This window comes from Phymastichus coffea, unplaced genomic scaffold (assembly GCF_024137745.1).
Source record: "Phymastichus coffea isolate CEN01 unplaced genomic scaffold, Cenicafe_Pcof_1.1 PCOF00074, whole genome shotgun sequence".
NCBI classification, from domain to species: domain Eukaryota; kingdom Metazoa; phylum Arthropoda; class Insecta; order Hymenoptera; family Eulophidae; genus Phymastichus; species Phymastichus coffea.
Window position 1 is genome coordinate 1,254,738 of NW_026706885.1, and position 19,092 is coordinate 1,273,829.

General features: G+C 35.5%; 4 protein-coding genes across 5 annotated transcripts; 1 reads left to right on the forward strand and 3 right to left on the reverse strand.

Annotated features, from left to right (window-relative positions):
• Positions 1–1,552, forward strand: LOC131668061 (proteasome subunit alpha type-2). Its single transcript, XM_058941897.1, has 3 exons — positions 1–156; positions 613–945; positions 1,085–1,552. The coding sequence occupies exons 1-3, from the start codon at positions 116–118 to the stop codon at positions 1,413–1,415; spliced, it is 705 nt and encodes a 234-aa protein (XP_058797880.1). The 5' UTR covers positions 1–115; the 3' UTR covers positions 1,416–1,552.
• Positions 1,553–1,834: 282 nt separating this feature from the next.
• On the reverse strand, positions 1,835–8,792 carry LOC131668059 (serine protease snake-like). 2 transcript variants are annotated; one of them, XM_058941894.1, is made up of 6 exons: positions 8,680–8,792; positions 6,166–6,408; positions 2,838–3,105; positions 2,424–2,686; positions 2,127–2,287; positions 1,835–2,056 (listed from the first exon to the last, which is right to left on the reverse strand). In XM_058941894.1, exons 2-6 carry the CDS (start codon positions 6,284–6,286, stop codon positions 1,835–1,837), a joined length of 1,035 nt encoding a protein of 344 aa, XP_058797877.1. In that variant the 5' UTR covers positions 6,287–6,408; positions 8,680–8,792. The 2 variants fall into 2 exon arrangements, with proteins under 2 accessions (XP_058797877.1, XP_058797876.1); XM_058941893.1 differs by lacking the exon at positions 8,680–8,792 and adding an exon at positions 7,718–8,098.
• A 1,463-nt stretch (positions 8,793–10,255) lies between these two features.
• On the reverse strand, positions 10,256–14,766 carry LOC131668060 (serine protease snake-like). The gene is made up of 6 exons (XM_058941895.1): positions 14,531–14,766; positions 11,989–12,447; positions 11,208–11,472; positions 10,877–11,139; positions 10,647–10,804; positions 10,256–10,580 (listed from the first exon to the last, which is right to left on the reverse strand). The coding sequence occupies exons 1-6, from the start codon at positions 14,604–14,606 to the stop codon at positions 10,401–10,403; spliced, it is 1,401 nt and encodes a 466-aa protein (XP_058797878.1). The 5' UTR covers positions 14,607–14,766; the 3' UTR covers positions 10,256–10,400.
• A 698-nt stretch (positions 14,767–15,464) lies between these two features.
• LOC131668110 (protein D3-like) lies at positions 15,465–19,092 on the reverse strand. The gene is made up of 4 exons (XM_058941988.1): positions 19,038–19,092; positions 16,951–17,087; positions 16,261–16,381; positions 15,465–15,905 (listed from the first exon to the last, which is right to left on the reverse strand). The coding sequence occupies exons 1-4, from the start codon at positions 19,054–19,056 to the stop codon at positions 15,547–15,549; spliced, it is 636 nt and encodes a 211-aa protein (XP_058797971.1). The 5' UTR covers positions 19,057–19,092; the 3' UTR covers positions 15,465–15,546.

Genomic DNA, 19,092 nt, shown 5'->3' on the forward strand with positions numbered 1-19,092 from the left:
CGCGAACGGTCGCCGGAAAAACTTCAGAAGCCCGAAGCCGAGAGTGGAGTGTCCGAGTTCGGAGTTTGCTTTTTAATTCAAGTCAATACTGTAAAAAACTTAAAAATATTTGATCATGGCTTCGGAACGCTATAGTTTTTCACTTACAACTTTTAGGTACATAGTTTTATTTTACGTTATTTGTATAATTAAAATCAATCAATTCTAACAAATACATTTTTTTACATTGGAAATTTGAAACATTAAAATTTCCATAACCTCAAAATCAGAATGACAAACATTTTTACTCTTATTCAAATTGTTATAATTAATTATTTTATATAACCTCTATTAACTCTTACAACCCTTATAAGTATTAATTTTTCTCTAATCAGTCATTTCGTGTAGATATTGTTAAACTTTCATTGTTTATGCATTTATAGCTTGCAATCAAAAACAAATATTAAAGTAGTTCAATGTATTTCCATGATTTTTTTTGTCATAAAAAATATATTGTATAGACAATTGGTTAAAGATTTGATAAGTTATGTTTAAATAACATCTGCCTTGATTCTTTTGAAAATTCAACATTGGAATAACTCCATTTTTAATGAATTATTTGTTGTTTTTCAGTCCTTCTGGAAAGTTGGTACAAATTGAATATGCCTTAGCTGCAGTTGCAGCTGGCGCTCCGAGTGTGGGAATTAAAGCAGCAAATGGTGTAGTACTTGCAACAGAGAACAAACACAAATCAATATTATATGATGAACACAGTGTATCCAAAGTTGAAATGATCACAAAATACATTGGAATGGTATACAGTGGAATGGGTCCTGATTATAGATTGTTAGTAAAGCAGGCTCGTAAAATGGCTCAACAATACTACTTAGTCTACAAAGAATCAATTCCTACTGCTCAACTAGTTCAGCGAGTAGCTATGTTGATGCAAGAATACACTCAGTCTGGGTAACGTTATCATTTAAAGATTACATGACTGATACATTAAGAGAAAATAAAAGTCAATTCCATTATACAAGTTGCTAAGGAACTGATATTTTTCGAATATAATTATGATTGAATTTTAAAGACATAATTTTCTTTCCAGTGGTGTAAGACCTTTTGGAGTATCATTATTAATCTGTGGATGGGATAAAGGAAAACCATATCTCTTTCAATGTGATCCATCAGGTGCCTATTTTGCCTGGAAAGCAACTGCTATGGGTAAAAACTTTATCAATGGCAAAACTTTCCTTGAAAAGCGCTACAGTGAAGATTTGGAGCTCGATGATGCTGTTCATACTGCCATTTTGACTTTGAAAGAAGGTTTCGAAGGACAAATGACTGCTGACAACATTGAAATTGGTATTTGCGATGCTAATGGCTTTAGAAGATTAGACCCTTCAAATGTTAAGGATTATTTGGCTAATATCCCATAATTTAATTTTATATTCTGGTATTCAAAACGTTTGTACGATTATGCGTGTTTTATCAAGGCAAAAGGATAAAAACTATAAGAAACACATAATAAACTGTTCTTTTATATTCTGTGAATTATTCTGATTTACTTACATATTTTTAATAAAAATACGGCCGTTCAACAAGAATTCAAAATCATTTATACTAGTTTATTTTGACTTGTATAAAATTTATGGACTAGAGGTGCACAGGCATATTTGTATGCATATTATTATGAGGTGTATGGTTGTATAAATAATTTCGAGGTAAATATGCTGTTATTCAATACTCGTGTTTACAGATGAAAAAAATATGAACGATGTAGCTTCGACAACTTAAATAAGTAGTTCGTTATACATCGCCAACATCGAAAAAATAAACTCTTAGAGTGAATTAAAACTCAACTGACATTTCGAGGTTTATGTTCATCTTTATATCTATATTCTTCTTTATACAAATGCGGCCAGACATATTTTTCGATCCACCACAGGTAGTAGGAAACTCTTGTGTAGACTCCGGGTGAAACACTACCGCAAAGCTGTCCAAAACTGGTCACTCCAATAATGTCGTACATGCACGTCTCGTCGGTGTTGTAGATCGCGAGTGGACCACCACTGTCACCCTGTTGAAATCAAAAGTAAATCTATCAAATCTAACAAAAGTTTTACTCTGTTCAAGTTTAGGTTGCATACCTGACAGGTATCCTTGTCCATTTCTCCAGCGCACAATTGCGATACGTAATGAATACCATTCGGTAGTCTATCTGTATCGTCGGAGTAAAAGCCTACGCAATCGTTGTAGGATTTTATTGACAACACAACTTTCAACAGGTCATCGGATCCATATTCGTCGTCTGTCATGCAACAGGAAAAAAAGAATATTTTGAACAAAGGTCTAACTTCCATTGAAAAAAGAGAGTAGTATGAAAATGTTTCGTATGATTTCTTCACACTTAATCAGATTACGCTTTACAAATATCACGAACTTACACCAATCGACGATTCCCCATCCAGTAGCCACAGCTCTGTCACCAACCCGCTGATTGCCTTTGTAATCCAGACAGGCAGGTCTGACATAGGCGTTGAATATTACCGGTTGTTCCAATTTCAACAGAGCTATATCGTTGTACTGAACTGGTTGATGGTAGTATACGTAGCGTATTCTGTCGACGATTCGACGATTTTGGGGTTGTGCGTTGTCACTTGTTTGTCGTGTGTTCAGGTCGCCTAGTCTCACCCACAAAGCATCTCCCCTATTGCATGATCATACTCATCTTATTTTACAAATCATGAACTTTTAGAGTTATCCAACTCTGAGTTTAATTCATAGTTTTGGAGCAATTTATGAAGAACTACAAGTCCCCTCCTTAAAAAAAAATTAAAACTGGTAAGGATAAAACCAACCATTGAGGAGAAGATGTGCAATGGGCAGCAGTAAGAACGAACAATTCCGAAATGAGGGTACCACCGCAGCCCCAACGTATTCTTGATTCGGTGTCATAGCCAATAGCCGCCATGTGAGGAAATTCTTTGGGCTCGGCCTTAGTACCACTGACGATCAACTTTTTGTCTGTGATCGCACAGAGAGAAACATTGACGAGTTGCTGGTCACCACCTGCCAGCACTGGTGGACGCACCATAGCATACACTGATTTCGCATACTCCGAGCACACTGACACCAAAATTTATCATGTTAATAGTTAAATAATAAGTTCATTTGAGGATAGAACGAATATTTACGAATATTTTCATAGCAAGTATCGTGTAGTTCTTGCTACCTGTTTACTGAGTCAATCAATTTTTGAAAGCAAGCATTAATTATTTTCATCATAACTCTATTAATCAAACTTGATAATTCATCGAAAATCAATTATTTAAGACATGTAGAATAATTAATAAGTGAACAGAAAGACATGATATGTTTGGTGCCATCAATAACAGCACTAATATTGTTTAAGACCGTGGAAAATACATACAAACAAAAATAATAAACACAGTAAAAACAGTTACTAATTTCATTTTGAACCTGATAAAAATTCATTGCACCTTCGTTATTTCCAAAATAATCTAATTTGGAGAGCCAAACCAATATTAAAAAGCCAATTTAAAATATTATTATTTCTCGATAATATCTCAATTACATTGATATTCGCCGATTTAGCAATAATTTTAAATCTCATAACGTAACAGATTTTTAGGTATTTAGCTATATAGATAATGGGTAGCGCACCAAAATATTTTTTTTTCTTTTTCAAATAAATAAAACATAAGCGTTTGCCAATTTAATTTTCTTTATTTTCTAACATTATATAAGATACTGATTTATGATTGCGAGCTTTTCATATAATATATCCATATATCGATAGAAATGTTATTTTAACTGTTATCTGTTTTTTTCAACTGTTCATTCGTGACCATTTAGAAATTTTGTTTATCTTTATAAATTAAATTCCAAATTTAAAAAAATTAATTAACGGTGCCGAATGCACAGAAATTAATTTACAGAATTACATATGAAATATCGATTTATTATTATCTTCTTTATTGATGATATTCATTCGAAGCTAAGCTTTACAATAAAGATATTCAATAAATTTAAATCTCCTATAAATAAATATAAATCGAGTGCATTAAGATTATTTTATCGCATTATTTTAGGGTTAAGCCGTTGAGGGAATATGGAAATCATATGGTCTTTTCAATGACTATAAATCATTATACTTATTTATGTTAATAGATACATTCATAAATGTAAAACGCCTCAATCTATTATTCAGTGCTGATTTATTCATAACAATGATCCACGTAACTAGATTCAGTCAATCTGACGAATAAAATGACTTCACTCGGCAAACCATCATTTCTTTATATAAAAAAGTAAAAAAAAATAGGAACAGATAGCTATTTACGCGTTTTTATTTTTTTAAATTTCTTATTATTACATTAATTAACATATTTAACGTAAATTATTTTTTCCATAGGTAGGTTTTTCAATTTTTTACAAAACACATGTCATAACGGAAAAATGTGTGTTAGTGATTAAACACGTTTTCAAATTTATGATTTATCACATAAAAAACTGCAATATTCTTTCAGTTTTTTTAACCGGTCAAATTTATTAAACGTTTATTTTATTTATTGTAGCAAGATTGTGACATTATAACCTTTACTTTTATCTTACACATTCAAAAACCAGGTGATAATCCACGTAACTACATCTCCGCCAATCAGATCACGAATATCAAGATGGCATCCATTACTTTTTTATAAGAGGATTGTTGCTGAAAATAAATTAAATTAGAACTGAAATAAAAAAACAATTTAAATTCTCGCTCTTATTTTTATTTAGGCTAATTATACAATGAATAAAATGTTTTAGCGTGGCTTTCATCACTTTTTTATAAGGGAATTTACCAGTATGTTAATAGTGAAATTCTATTCAATAGTGAAAGTACAGCAAAATAATTGCTCATTTTTGTGAATTGCGGTTCAAATTGTATTTTTTTCTCATTATTTTTAATAATTTCAGTTATGAGGCTTCGAAGTAAGAAATTTGTCAAGTTGTTTAACTTTATCATCATTGCTTTAATTATGACAAACCCATAAAATAACGCCTTATTAAGCGCAGGATGTTATTCATATGAAAAGAAGTGTGAGAAGATTAAATAATCGTTTTTATCTCAAAAGGTCAACATTTCGAAGTATACGTCACGCATTGAACAAACGTTTTTTTAAAACTCATGTTGCCTAATAGGTTTATGATTTAGTGGTTTTATTATTCATTGTTGTGCGAATAATACAAGGGAATACATAACTTTCCTACGTTAAATACTTTAATCGATGTGTATACAGTTCCATAAATGTTGGTTTCTAAAAGTACACTTGGCTGAATGAATAGAAATAAACAAATGTGATATCGATACATTTCTTTGATGTATGCGAACAAACTGCGCCTACCATCGATATATTTTAGAAACCAAACATTTTTCTGGACACAGCAATAACGCAACATGGTTTTAAGAAAAACGTGACAGTAACGTATGGAATATTATGGAAAATTTTCTCAAAATCGTAAAGTATAATTTTGATTCTCTGTCATTAATCAAGTTACAGCTCGAACTCGTAATTTTTTGCGATTTACAGTTGTAATCCCACTATTTCAGCAGGCCGTGCGAAAAGTACGACTTTGTCGCTCACTCGGTGAAAAACGTGTGTCCAAATTGGCGCTCTCCGCGCATCATCTCGAAAAATACCGTAACTCACGTGTTCGAGAAAGAGATTCTTGTCTCGTGTGCCTTGCCAGCAGATCGCTTCGCTTATACGAGACAAGGATCTATTTACCCACACTAGTTAGCTAATGAAATAAAGGAAAAGTAAATTTATGCACATATAAAAATACTACGCTATCCTTGCTTGTAGAGACATCGGCAGTCGTTGTGTTGCTCTACAGAGAACAAAATGTCTCTGCTGTTTGTTTTTTGTGTCGAATAAAAGTTAATATTACAAATAATGTAAAGCATTATATATCTCGGTGCTGTACGTTCGTAAAAGAAGGCACTGAAATATTTTTCGCCAAACAAACATTGAGCACTGAAATGCGACATTGAATAGGACGATAAAGCGAACAAAAACCATGCCAGTTTCATCGCAAAGTTGACGCATAACTGTGACAACGTCGCATCTATCGAATGAATCGTCAAGCGCAAAAGTATTGATAAAAAAAATGACTCACTTCGCCTTGCAGGCCTAATATAGGGTGCTTCGGTGGTAGTAGTCGGTTTCTCCCAAATTGGACCTTCGGTGTTTTCATAATGCGGTTTAACATTTGTGACCGGGCAGCAGACGACAGGCATGGTGCCTTGATAGCCACACACGACTTTAGGTCGTTTGCCCGCTAGCAGATCATTGTACACCGACTGGCAGCGGTCCAGCAACTGGCACACGCCATTACCTCTGGGTAGGGTGCACCAGCTACCTATACGAAGTCACATCCTCGTTCAAATGGTTATACTTTGCGCGTAAATACATCGATTAGCATGAGCTAACGTCAACTTTTCTCGGCCGCCTTTTGCGTAGTTGTAGTTTTATTGGTACTTTGCTAATGCACTGCGATCTAGCTTCGGGGATTTGCGTCGATTGCAGTCTTCACGTAAAGTAATATTAGTTCTTAATTAATTGTGAGTGTTGTAATAAACTTTGTATTCGTGAGCCAAATGAATGGAATATCTCCAAGAACTTATTCATTAAATGAGTGTGGTACGTCTACATCAGTTAATAGATAAGAATACTAAATTTGTTCAGTGAAATTGTTTGTTATCAATAACGTTTTTGTTGATCTAATACGGTATCTGTATAGCAAATAATTGTTTCGCCATTCTGATAGTCACAGATATTATTTCAGGCAGTTTGTCCGTCAATAAACCACGCTAGACCAATTCGCAATTGTCAATCAATCAACGAGAGCTGAAGCCTTGATTCGATACGGTGCACCTGCCGATGCAGCTACAATGATCACGGTACATTTTGAATTTAAAAATTCCTAATTCACTTCAAGCGTTTATGTTATTGTTCCGACAATCACTGCAAGTTATGACGAGCTCCCACAATCATTCGATAAATTCGATATTGACATTGCTTAAGCGGTTTTTCTCAAAACACCGAGCCACACAATAATGTCAAAATCTTAGGTGTGAATCTCCGAAATTTCACTTAGAAGCGGACCGATCATGCATTATTGAATATTCAGGTCCTACTGGGATTTCTTTCAAAAAGTAAAAATTCTATTTTCGTGCATCGGTGTGCAACTGGTTCACAAGAGTTATCACTTGAACACACGATAATAGGTCTCACGTTTTGGAAAACATTTGCACACAGGGGCGTATCGTTAACAAGAGCATTCTCTTTTGAAGTAACATCGACGCATTTCCGTACCGTTTTTCATTTTTCCGAATGACTGTTTGATCGCGCTCAAGCGACAGATTTCTAGGGGAAATAGACGATAGTTAAAACATGTAATGGCAGTCAAAAGCAATAGTTGGCTATAGTCGCGTACCAAGAAGAAAAAGAGCGAGTTTTAAAGTAAGATTTCCTCGTTAACAGTATTTGTTCGTTGTCGGCAGAGCCAAGCCGCGCGACGCGGACGAGAATAACAGACGGCGTCATCCTTTGAAAGAGACCATCTATACCGCGCGCAACAACATCCGTGCAAAGTCAACACGCGACGTACCGAACGGCGCAGAGGAAAGAGAGAAAACAAAGCGTAAGAAGTGGAAAGCAGCTCTCACCGGGGCTCGTTTGGGCGTGTGCATGGTCGATGCGTCGAGCGAGAGCCAGCAGCAGAAGCGCGCTGGTCAGCAGGAGCGGCGAGGAGGAGCAGCAGTTGAGAGCGGCGCTCATGGCGAGGCTGTGATGAGCGGGCGTAGACGTGGCCCGATTAAAACCAATTATGCGCGTGCCGCTTTTTTTTCGCGCAGGCGCCGCGCTCCTGCCATGCGCCTCGATCAACTCATTATGCGCGTGTATGTATTTGTTGTCTGCTATCTGCTCGCGCGGGGGATAAAACGGCGCGTTCATCGGTGACGCGCCACTGAGCAAACCTGCAGAGATGCGCGCTTTATCGTTTCCACAAGGCCGCTGCCTCGGTTTCGCTCTCGCTAAATGTGTATTGGTCGCGGGACTTCTCTCCGGCGAGACTAATCGCTGTGCGCGTTATACCCGTGACTAAGAAAGGATCGGCTTTGCCATCGGCACTGACGCTCGAGAAATGACCGTTGATTCCTTTCAACGGATTGCTTCTTTGCTTCGCTACAAATTCCAGCCAATTCTCGAATATTTAATCAAGGCCACCAGACTTATCACAGCCTGATCACAAGCCTTCAATGAATGTGTTAATAAGGTGTATTGTCATCTAGCGCTTCGATCGAATATCATGATAAGATATCACTTTTATCAAACATTCTACACATTTTGCCACAACACATAGCAATGAAAGCCGCGCAAAAGCTCCATAGTAATTTTCTTACAAATACATCGTGGCATTTTTAGGCATTCGGCTATAGATCTACAAACATTTGCTACACTTACGTTAGCTCCGTCGACATTTACTATTATAAAAAGTAAATTCTTCTTTACACCGAGAACGAGCAAAAAACATCAAAATTTCATGCGATAATGTCTAATTCATCCGTAAGAGCGCATGCGGATAAATTGTAAGATCCAAGGCTGGTCAGCTTCAAAGGAAAGTTACCTCTCTCTCCGGACTATGCGTTTGATCCAAGACAGATAGCGTTCATTCCACGCAAAACACCTGCGCAAACTTGTCCGAAATTCATAACTCCAAAAACGCCATACTTGCGCGTCTTGTCGTCGTTGTAGATCGGCTACTGGGTCTCCGTTGTCGTCTTGTCGAGGACAAGACAAAATAATAACACCTTGAATCAATCAACAAACATTCAATTTAGCTTAAATGGTGGATTATTATAATTTTAGTAGCGGATACGCGTAGGTGATCTAAATCTGCCCCAGGATCGTCGAATCATTCAAAGAATATCGCATTCAAATCACCAACAATTCGATGCAACAATGTAGCTGTGTTAGAGAAAATCACGCGGTTAGAACGAGAGAGAGAGAGAGAGAGAGAGAGAGAGAGAGAATCATCGACTGGTGCAAGTTTCTCATGAAATTGTATCCATTATTAGAATGGTACGATTCGATAAAGGTACAAGTTTAAATGCAATTTTCAAAACTATATGATAAATGATACACGCGTATTCTTGTAATTTTCAGTGGATGTAGTAGCATCGGAAAATCTACTATAAGTCGTATTATCCATGGTAGTTTATAGCCAATGGGCATTATGACCATTACAATATTACGACGTACATATTTGTCAGGTATGCAATCTAAACTTAGAAAGGGTGAATCTTTTGATCAATTCAACGTATTATTTACCCTTGTCCTCAACGGGGCGACAACGGAGATCCAGTGGTGATCTACAACAACGACGAGACGCGCACGTGCGGTATTATTGGAATTATGAATTTCGGCAACTCTGCGAAGGTGTATTGTTCCTATATCTGTCTTGGATTGAAAGCATCGTCTGAAGAAAGGTAACTTTCGTTTAGTGAGTAGATCTGGTGGTCTCAATGGAATATTCAAAATTGGCATCAAGCATAGAATCTATTTACAAAATCAGATTTCAGATTAATAATCGTTTTTCAATAAAAAAAACGCAAAAAAAAATTATTTTGTAACTTACATTGTTATTAACAAAATATTGATCAGGAATTCAGAAATTCATCCTCGATATTCGAACTAAGCTACTCCAAAAACAGAGTTAAACTATGAAACGATGAGCACCTATCAACAAATTTTCAAGTATTACCAATGCCCGGGCTATAACGTTGAGGGGCTTCTTAAGCATGTACCGATTTTGTGTACTCAGCGCATACTGAAAATTGTTTTTATGACATTCATGATCAAAGTAAATGTTTGAAAAAAATTGTACTCGACCTTTTGAAATAATCTTTACAAAATCTGACGCATTCATGTATGATCTGTTCCCGTATGTGAATTGAAACAAAACAAATATTAATTATGTTTTAAGAACAAAGATATTATATTTTAAAAAATTATGATGATATTGTAAATTTTGCTATCCCATAATTACTTTGGTACATTACTTGCTTTTACAGTCATCACAAACACGACGAAATTTAATATTCTATGTATACTATCGTTTTATTATCTTGATATTATATAGTTACAAAGAATAATAAAACGTAAGCTAATTAATATTCGCTTATATTTATTTATATAAAAATTACAGACCATAAAATGTTACGTTCCTGTGTATGGATTAATATGTCATGGTAAGAAGTAGTGACGATAAAAAAAGGAATGATAGTAGTTAGAACACTGGATGCATTTGATACAAGCTCAAGGCGAAAATTGTATTAATCGGGAGAACTATGATGATGATGAGCTGGATGACCAGATAATGCTTTCCAACCAAGGCAGATAAGAAAAAACTCTAGTGTAAACTCCAGATGACAAACCGCAAATCGAGCCGAAGCTCGTTATTCCAATGACATCGTACATGCACTCTTCCTGCGTACTGTAGGTCGCGAGTGGGCCGCCACTGTCACCCTGTCGGCAGCGTAAGCGATAAGAATCAATCAACAGGTATTTGGTGAAAATGCAAGGATTGCAAACCTGACAGGTGTCCTTGTTGATTTCTCCTCCGGCGCAAAATTGAGTTTGCTCGTCAATGTCATCCGGCAAGGAATGGTGACCCGAGTGCGTGGCATTACAATCTGCGTGGCTCACTACGGGTAATATGACCTTCAGCAGAACCTCGCTCGACTCACCCTCTGTAACATAGAGGAAGGGGAGGACTCGTTAGGCTTATCTGTGTACGGTGTACAGACGACTTTCGAGCTTGCCGTGTTCGGTGAGTCCCCAGCCAGTAGCTACAACCCTTTGACCAACGGCTTGGTGCCCCGTGACGTCTAGGCAGGCTGGTCTGACGAAAGCATCGAACGTGATCGGTGACTCTAATCTGAACAAGGCAATGTCATTGTAATGAACCGGCGGCTTGTACTTCGGATGGCTTATCCTCTCGACGATGCGACGCTCCTGAGGCTTAGCAACATCGTCCGTCCGATACAAATCCAGATCGCCCACGCGTACCCACTGAGCGTAACCGCTGCAACGAGCAATCGCCTTATGTTCGTCTGATCAATGGCAGAGAATCAGACAACGAGAGATTCGTACTATTGAGTGGAATATGTACAGTGGGCCGCGCTGAGAACGAACCGATCGGAGACGAGAGTGCCGCCGCAGCCCCAATGCCTATTTGAGCCTCTGTTGAAACCAATAGCCGCCGAATGTGGAAACTCTTTGGGCTCGGCATTGCTGCCACCGACTATCAACGTTTTGTCCTTGATAGCGCAAAGGGATACGTTCACGCGTTCTTGCAGTGCTCCGAAAGTTGGTGGATATACCAGAGCGTACACCGACTTTGCGTACTCCGAACACACTGTAAATTCATGTCGTTTTTACACCCCCTTTATTACATTCATGCTGAAAGCCTTCAGATAGAAAATGGACTAGTTTCTTGGTAATCCTAATTATTTCGAAATTTGACGCAATCAAAAGTGATTCATTAATTAGACTAAGAAATATCATTTTAAAACATTCGCCAATATAAATAGAGCCCTGATCGTAAAGTTTCCTTTGAAACCGTATCGTCAAAAGACAATCAATTTAAAAAGCTATTGCTTCGGTTTTTAAAGTTAAATATTTCAGTACTTAGAAAGAAATATTTCTCTGGAATTTCTTTTTTGCAATGTAAATATAAGCGTACCGCCACGTTAATATAATAATACAGGTTTTGTTTCAGGAATTCTTCCAAGTATTTGTAAAAAGTGAAAACTTAGTAATCAGCCAAATAGTCTATACCTGCTTTTAATTATAACCAACCAACTCATCAGGATATAAAAAATCAATAAGCCTGCATTGTATTGAATATCGCGTATAAAATAATACAACTCACTACGTCTGGCAGATCGAGCATTGGCGAGAGGGTTAACAAGTCTCCTAGTGGTAGTAGTCCTCTGACTGGTGGTAGTCCATCGACTGGTGGTAGTCGTTCTATCCCAGTAGCTTCCACCAGTCGTGGTTGGCCTATTGTAATCCCAAAAGTTTCTATTAGTGGTCGTTGTTGGTCTGTTATAGTTCCAAGTACTTCCAGCTGCGATGGTCGGCCTTGAAGTAGGTCTAACCGGTCCACCGGAAGTCGTTTGACCGATGGAACCCCAGATCGGTCGACTCGTTGTGCTAGTCTTCGAAATCTGACTGTCGTCAGATGGGCAGCAGACGATAGGCGTAATGCCCCGATAGCCGCAAACCACTTCGGGCTGTTTACCAGATCGCAACTCATCGAACACTGGCTGGCATTGTGGATTCAGCAACTGGCACACGCCTGGACCTCTTGATGTAGTGCATTCGACACCTACGCAATTCGAACAATGTTGACAATTAAAATCGAGATGCTTTTTTTGTGATATGCTATACTTGTCAGAAATGTTTCAACCAAATTCTTTTTGATCCATATACGTAAATAACTTTTACAATTGATCGTTATTTAAGTTTTTTCATTAAATTGAAACACAATACTGTGTATTGAATATATATGATTTAACGTTGGTAATTCAATATCTGTAATATATTAATTGTATGCTTGATAATTTGATGCGAACAAATATACTCGTTTATACGTTAAAATTGTTCAACGCCTTAAATAGTCTGCATCAAGATTTTTGAATTCAAAGAAAAATGAAAAGATGTTAAACCACTGTGGTTTAACTACGTGAATTTCCAGCAAATCTTCCTTATTTTACGAGCTAATATATGACATTTTTGAAAAATATCATGGTATCATATAAAAATATTGAAAATATTTTAATCAAGATTGAAACGTAAATATGTTAAAAGTGTAAAGTAATAATAAAATTCATTTGACTTTAATACTATTCAAAAAATAATTTGTGAGTACTATTTGTTAATATTACAGTGAATTTATCTATGTAAAAGAAAATGATACCTCGATCAGACGAGCAGTTTTACAAATTCGATTAGTTATCCGATGACAAATTAGGAGTTTAAAAATAACTATAGCATTACACAACGTTATCACAAACTTTTTTCGGTTTATTCTTTCTTTGCATGAACTCAACTGATCAACAGGTGCAGATTGAATAAAATGAGCGAATATCATAATGATTCATTAAATTTCATTACACGTAAAACTATATTTCTTTTAAGTTGAGCAAACAGACGAATCATTAGGCTATAAAAAGAAAAGTCTTATTTTTGAAGAAAGAACCAATTTAGAATAATTAATCAGCTTTTCTATCAAACTAATGGGTGACAACTCGCTCGAGGCGAGTTTGTCCCGTGCGAAGGCCTTTCAACAGCCGAGCGGCCTTTGACTCGGGCGGAAATCAGGCTCTCGGGCACCCCGTCCCGTTCACGCGTCAGTGGGATATTCGATCGGACGTATATATTTATCCGTAATCAATTATATATAGAATAAACAATGGGGAAGCATATGGATACCCTCGAGTGCGTTTAATAATACTTATAAAATTTATTGTTTAAAGCTCGAGTACATGAATAAATGATAGAGCGAGAATAGAAAAAGATATAAATAAATATAGGCGCGTGTCCTTCGCCTCGCGTTGTCTATAATTTATAAACTATATGGTACTCACTTATTTTTTTAAATAATGTTACTGACAATCGATCCTTTATATATTAATATTATTTCCTATTTATTGGTCCTCTCTCCTTTTTGTTTTCAAGCGGATCGTATGATCCGTTATATGTATGTATATTATAATTATGTGTCCAGTTGATTAAGATATTTTCTTCGGTACTAATAGCGTGAACAAATTTCCTGTATAACGGTTGTGTTTCCTGGGGTTTTTATTAACACTAGAACTCTGCTGACGTGATCTGAACTGAAGCTTTCAATTAAACTTTCAATTAACTAAAATAATGATGCCGAATAACACGGACAAATCAAACTCAATTTATATTTTAGTCGGCGAGATAAACTCTATAATGCGGCCTAGTTGCTCTGGCGCTCAGTCCTGACTGACTAATCCGAGCTCCATTGTTTTCACCGGTTTATTATATATTCTTTGTCCCTCGCATTCCGTCTCTCTCTCTCTCGCACATATGCTTTACACGTTTACACTTCTCGAATCGGCTCGTACTACTTAGCTAAGCACGCTGACTGCAGCATGCTGCAGCAGCGTGAATCAGCCTCTGCCGCTCATTCCCACCGAGCCGCGCACACGAATACTGCTAGCTATAGTGTTTTATTGCTATGTCCGTTCGGATCCTCGAGAGCGAAATCTTAATCGTAAAATATAATTATAACATAATGGAACGTCACTTAACACAAACTTACAGTTGATTAGACATTAACGTGAACAAAAATAAATGCACAGTAGAGTTCATGCGGATTTTGTCATGCAGCGCTCATTTTCCGGTGACACATCTGGTATCGCACACATCCATATATTTACCTTCGTAAAGTTCTCCGTTGATCAGTAGATAGTCGCCAGTATAAACTGCAACTAGTAGAAGAAGTAATCCTGTCATGGCTCTAAGGAGTGGTGTTTCCTCCGATCGAGAGGTGACAACTGAGAACGATCGACGAAGAGCGAGGCGGCCGAAGAGAACGACAAAAATAAAAGCCAAAGAGCAGCTCTCGTTGAAACAAAGATATTCGAGGTGAGACGCGGATGCAAAGTGCGCGAGAGCGCGGCAATCGCGGATGACCGTTGCGCCGTGACTACTGAAGTGTCACTTTTGCGTGCGTATATCCTTTAGTCGATTTGCTCAACGGATGGCTCCCGAAGACCTTGGCTCTCTTCGTTTCCACTTCGGAAAAAAGAATTTATCCTGATACTCTCTTTTCACTCAGCACTTTTACTCTCGTCAGACAGGATATTCATAGCGGAGGCTGTTATGAGCATTATCATTTTGTTTCAGTAATACTTTTCGCGATTTATTGTTGAACTGAGTTTCGATCAGCATATAATCAGTGGTTTAACATTTTTTTACGAACCAAATCGATATGTCTTTTTCTATTTTTGCGTGAGAATTGCATTTATATTCTGGTTTCTTTGTCTTTGTTGGATTGTTTTCATACTTACACATGAGCAAGTCAATCAAAGCTAACTGATGATTAGTTAAATACCAGTCATTTATTAGGACATTCTGCGGCGTATGTCTCAAATGTGTTAAAAAATTATATGAGTAGCCCCTGCAAGCTTACAACTATATTTACGTTAAAATTCGTACGTACTGACGGTAAAATTCTTTATTTTCTAACATTTTTCCGAATTTTTCGACCTCGGGGACTTGAATACGTAATTATAGTAATTGTTAATTGAACAGCAAATTAGATTCGAAGGGAAACTGTATAGTTATTACAAAATAAATAATTAAGTCGTACTAAATAACTATTTATTAATAAAGTTTAACGAAATGATTATCAAAAAGTATAAAATGAGAATAGTAATCGTTATGTCAATTTCTATTGACCATCGAGCTGTTTAGAGACGATAGGCACGTAGTCGTCGTACTGCGCTTGATACATATTGCCGGCGACGGGTGCGCCAAAATTATACTTGTCGGCGAACTTCTGAATGGAGAAATTTTTTCGTCCTTCGCGAGTATTATTGGGAATATATTTTTCTGACTCAAAGGAAATCCTGCTAGGTTGTCTGAATACCAACAGCGTGTAGCGATGCAAGCTGGTGTCTTTAGGAGGCGCAGAGCTAACGTACGCTGCCAGAGTTTCTCCGCGGCTCAAATCTGAACCTGGCACGTTCACTACCAGCCAGTGCAGAAATTCGCGGACTGTCGGATTCTGACGGCTTGGCGCGTCTGGATCTGAAATGTCAAAGAGGATTTAATGAAATGTACGCCAACAAGTACTTTCTCAGAATTCGTTACTTTTAAGATTTCTTGTTAACATACGATATTCATAACAGGTTAGTCAATTTCCGTCGGATAAAAGATATTTCGCATTGGGAACAACAAGAAAAATCAGTTTTATTGGAGTTTTTCATGATAAAGTTATAGTTGCAGCATAGACGGATAAGTGAATACTTACTTAAAATTGATGAATATTTAGACTAATACAAGGGAACTTCAATAAATTCACTTTTACTAGAAATTGTTCGTAAAATGTACTTTTAAGAATACCAATTAAAATGATGTAGAAACGAAGAGATGAATTCCTTACCGGTCATACAAATTGTGTAAAAATCAGTATCTTGAGAGTTCCAATTTAAAGTTGGCGGATCTTTCACTTGCGTGGGTGTCAATTCCTTACCGAAATTTACGTTGACGTCGTTGAATTTTGCCTATAATTTATAATTTTATTATATCTCTCCTTGAAAATATTAGCAAGACAATATTCTCAAAAAATAGCGGATTGCAATAAATCTACATTTTAAAACCGTTAAAAATGGTCTTCTTACTCGTTACACATATTTGACTTCTTTGCTATCAGGCTTGGAAATTTTGTGGATGTTATTTGTTAATGGAAATTTCAAAAAATTCATATCGTTATCTAATCACAATACGTTATAAATCTGCACCAAAGCTTTCTAGATCCAAAAGAGAATTCTTTTTCAGTTCATACGTCAGTAAGGTCACTAAAACATTATTCAATTCAATTCATTTCTACTTTTAGTAACAAGATATAATAACGCTGCATTTACTACGTAAGTTATTTGCTTTGACGCAAGCTTCGATCGTAAAACATAACTATTTTAAAAATTCCGAAAATGTCACATATATTTCGCGAATCAAAAACGCAAAGTAACATTTTTATTAATAAAATGATCAATAATTACAAATGAAAATATCTATCTCATGACAAAATTGAAATTCAGGAAAAAAATTAAATCGCAAATATTAAATTGCTCACCGAAAGCAGCGAATCAGGTGCATTCGTCAAAACGTCAGGAACAAGTTGGAATGTTTGAAACAACAATTGAGTGTCAACGGCAATGACTCCGTTGAAAGCGCAAATGGATACACCCAAGATAACAAGAAGCACATCATCTGTTAAATAAAAGATAGGTATAATAATGTATCTTTCAAATAAGTTTTGACATGTGATGATGAATAATGAAACTGATTTGTGCACGGGATATATACGAGTATAAGGCAAATCTCAGTACAATATGAATAACATTTAGTTTTGAAAATTGATTATAAAATTTGTCACATCTATATTAATGCTAGGGATTTCAATTGAATCGATACTGAGTACTAATTATGGTTTGCATTTCATACTTAACGTGATTGTAATTACAATGAACGAGAAAGTAATACTTAAATTTAATATTGTTAATTATTTTTACAGTATTTTATGTATCAAAATTTAGCATATGCTTGGTTATATTTTTTACTGTAAATATATCGAGAAAAAGTACAAAATTCTATATTGTCATCCCGTGAAAAATAAAAAAACACTATTATACTTTAAACTTAATTTCTTTTCTCGAATCCAATGAATCTGTTATAAAACTAACATAACCCAAAAGTAATTTCTGCAAAGACCAATAATGATATATTTGTTCCTGATAGCTCATTAGAACCTTTTCTTTCAGCGCTAAAAAATGGCTAAGCTAATATTTGTTTTTGTCTAATATATATATATATATATATATATGCAAAAAAATTGTTCAGGTACAAAGTTTGTAGTTAGATTCATTTGTGTTTGTAAATCGCAATTACAAGCTGCAATTATTTGCGAATAGCGTCTTAATGCTTAGTTTACTCAACACCTTGCGTGATTCATCTAATGAAAATATCATAATAACTGGAATATTACGTGAATTTTATGACCATGTAAAAATAATTTTGTTTTTATTTGGATACTCGTTTTATTTTTAATTAATAGCATCGACACTATGAAAAATTCGTATATAATGTATGTTCCTTCTCTCCTCAGTAAGCTTGTATTTAATTTCTATGAGAAATTTACAAATGCACAATGGAATGATCATATATTTAAATGACAATTCCTTTATATTTTAAATTAGTTTTAAGAAATATTCGATTCGTTTCAAATGCTGATCTTAGCTATGTGATTTTCCCAATAATAAATACAGAAGTTTGTAAGTAAATGATAATTAATTTAATTTAATCAACTACTTCTTTTACTGTGTTAAGATAAGTCACGTAATTTTTTTTAAACAATTTATCAATTACTTTGAGTTTTTTTATAAACATTGTTATTTAATTTATTAACAATCATTTCTTATTTTGAATCATACTACGTCTTGACATTTTTTTATTCTCTCTTTGACTTTACTTTAAAAAATAGTTGAAATTGGTTGAGAAAATCAGGAACAATAAAAAGATCATATGCAACTTTTAAATTTACAATAATTTGTAACCATGTTATACCTGTTAATATTTATCCACTAATAAAATAAACAAGCCTGGAAGTTTACCTTCAAATGTAAAAGAAAGAGGAAACGAGATCAAAAATATCTCGGTGGTTTTCTATTAAATATATGTATACATGCTATATAGTTTGTACACATATACGATTTGAAGAAACAGAAACTTGGATGCTCATCGCGTATATTGAAAATATAACATGGAAATAATGTTGATGTTTTTCGTAATTGAATAAAATTCTTTAAGAATGTTCGGCAGTCAGTGAAAATTATGAAAAATGTATATTGTTCATGTTGTTACAAAAAAGTAATTATATGTTATACAAGAATTATTAAAAAAACCTATAAGTTTACGAGTTTTGTTCTCGTGACAATTATTCGCTTTTGTACAATCTTTTGTAACATCATTTATATAAATTGTTTTTATTAAAAGAACACAAGCAGATACATAACTTTAAAAAAAAAACTTGCATTTGCAGTTAGAAAAGCAAATGGCAAATTAAGAATGTTATACGAATTGCTTACGTTATTAAATAAAAATACACGTTCTATAAATTTAATCGAAGCTAAAATACGTTACAATATTATCAGTCAAACATACTTGCAATGAAGAACTTCATCTTGCAGACGTTGTCGCAGGAACGCACTCGATAGCC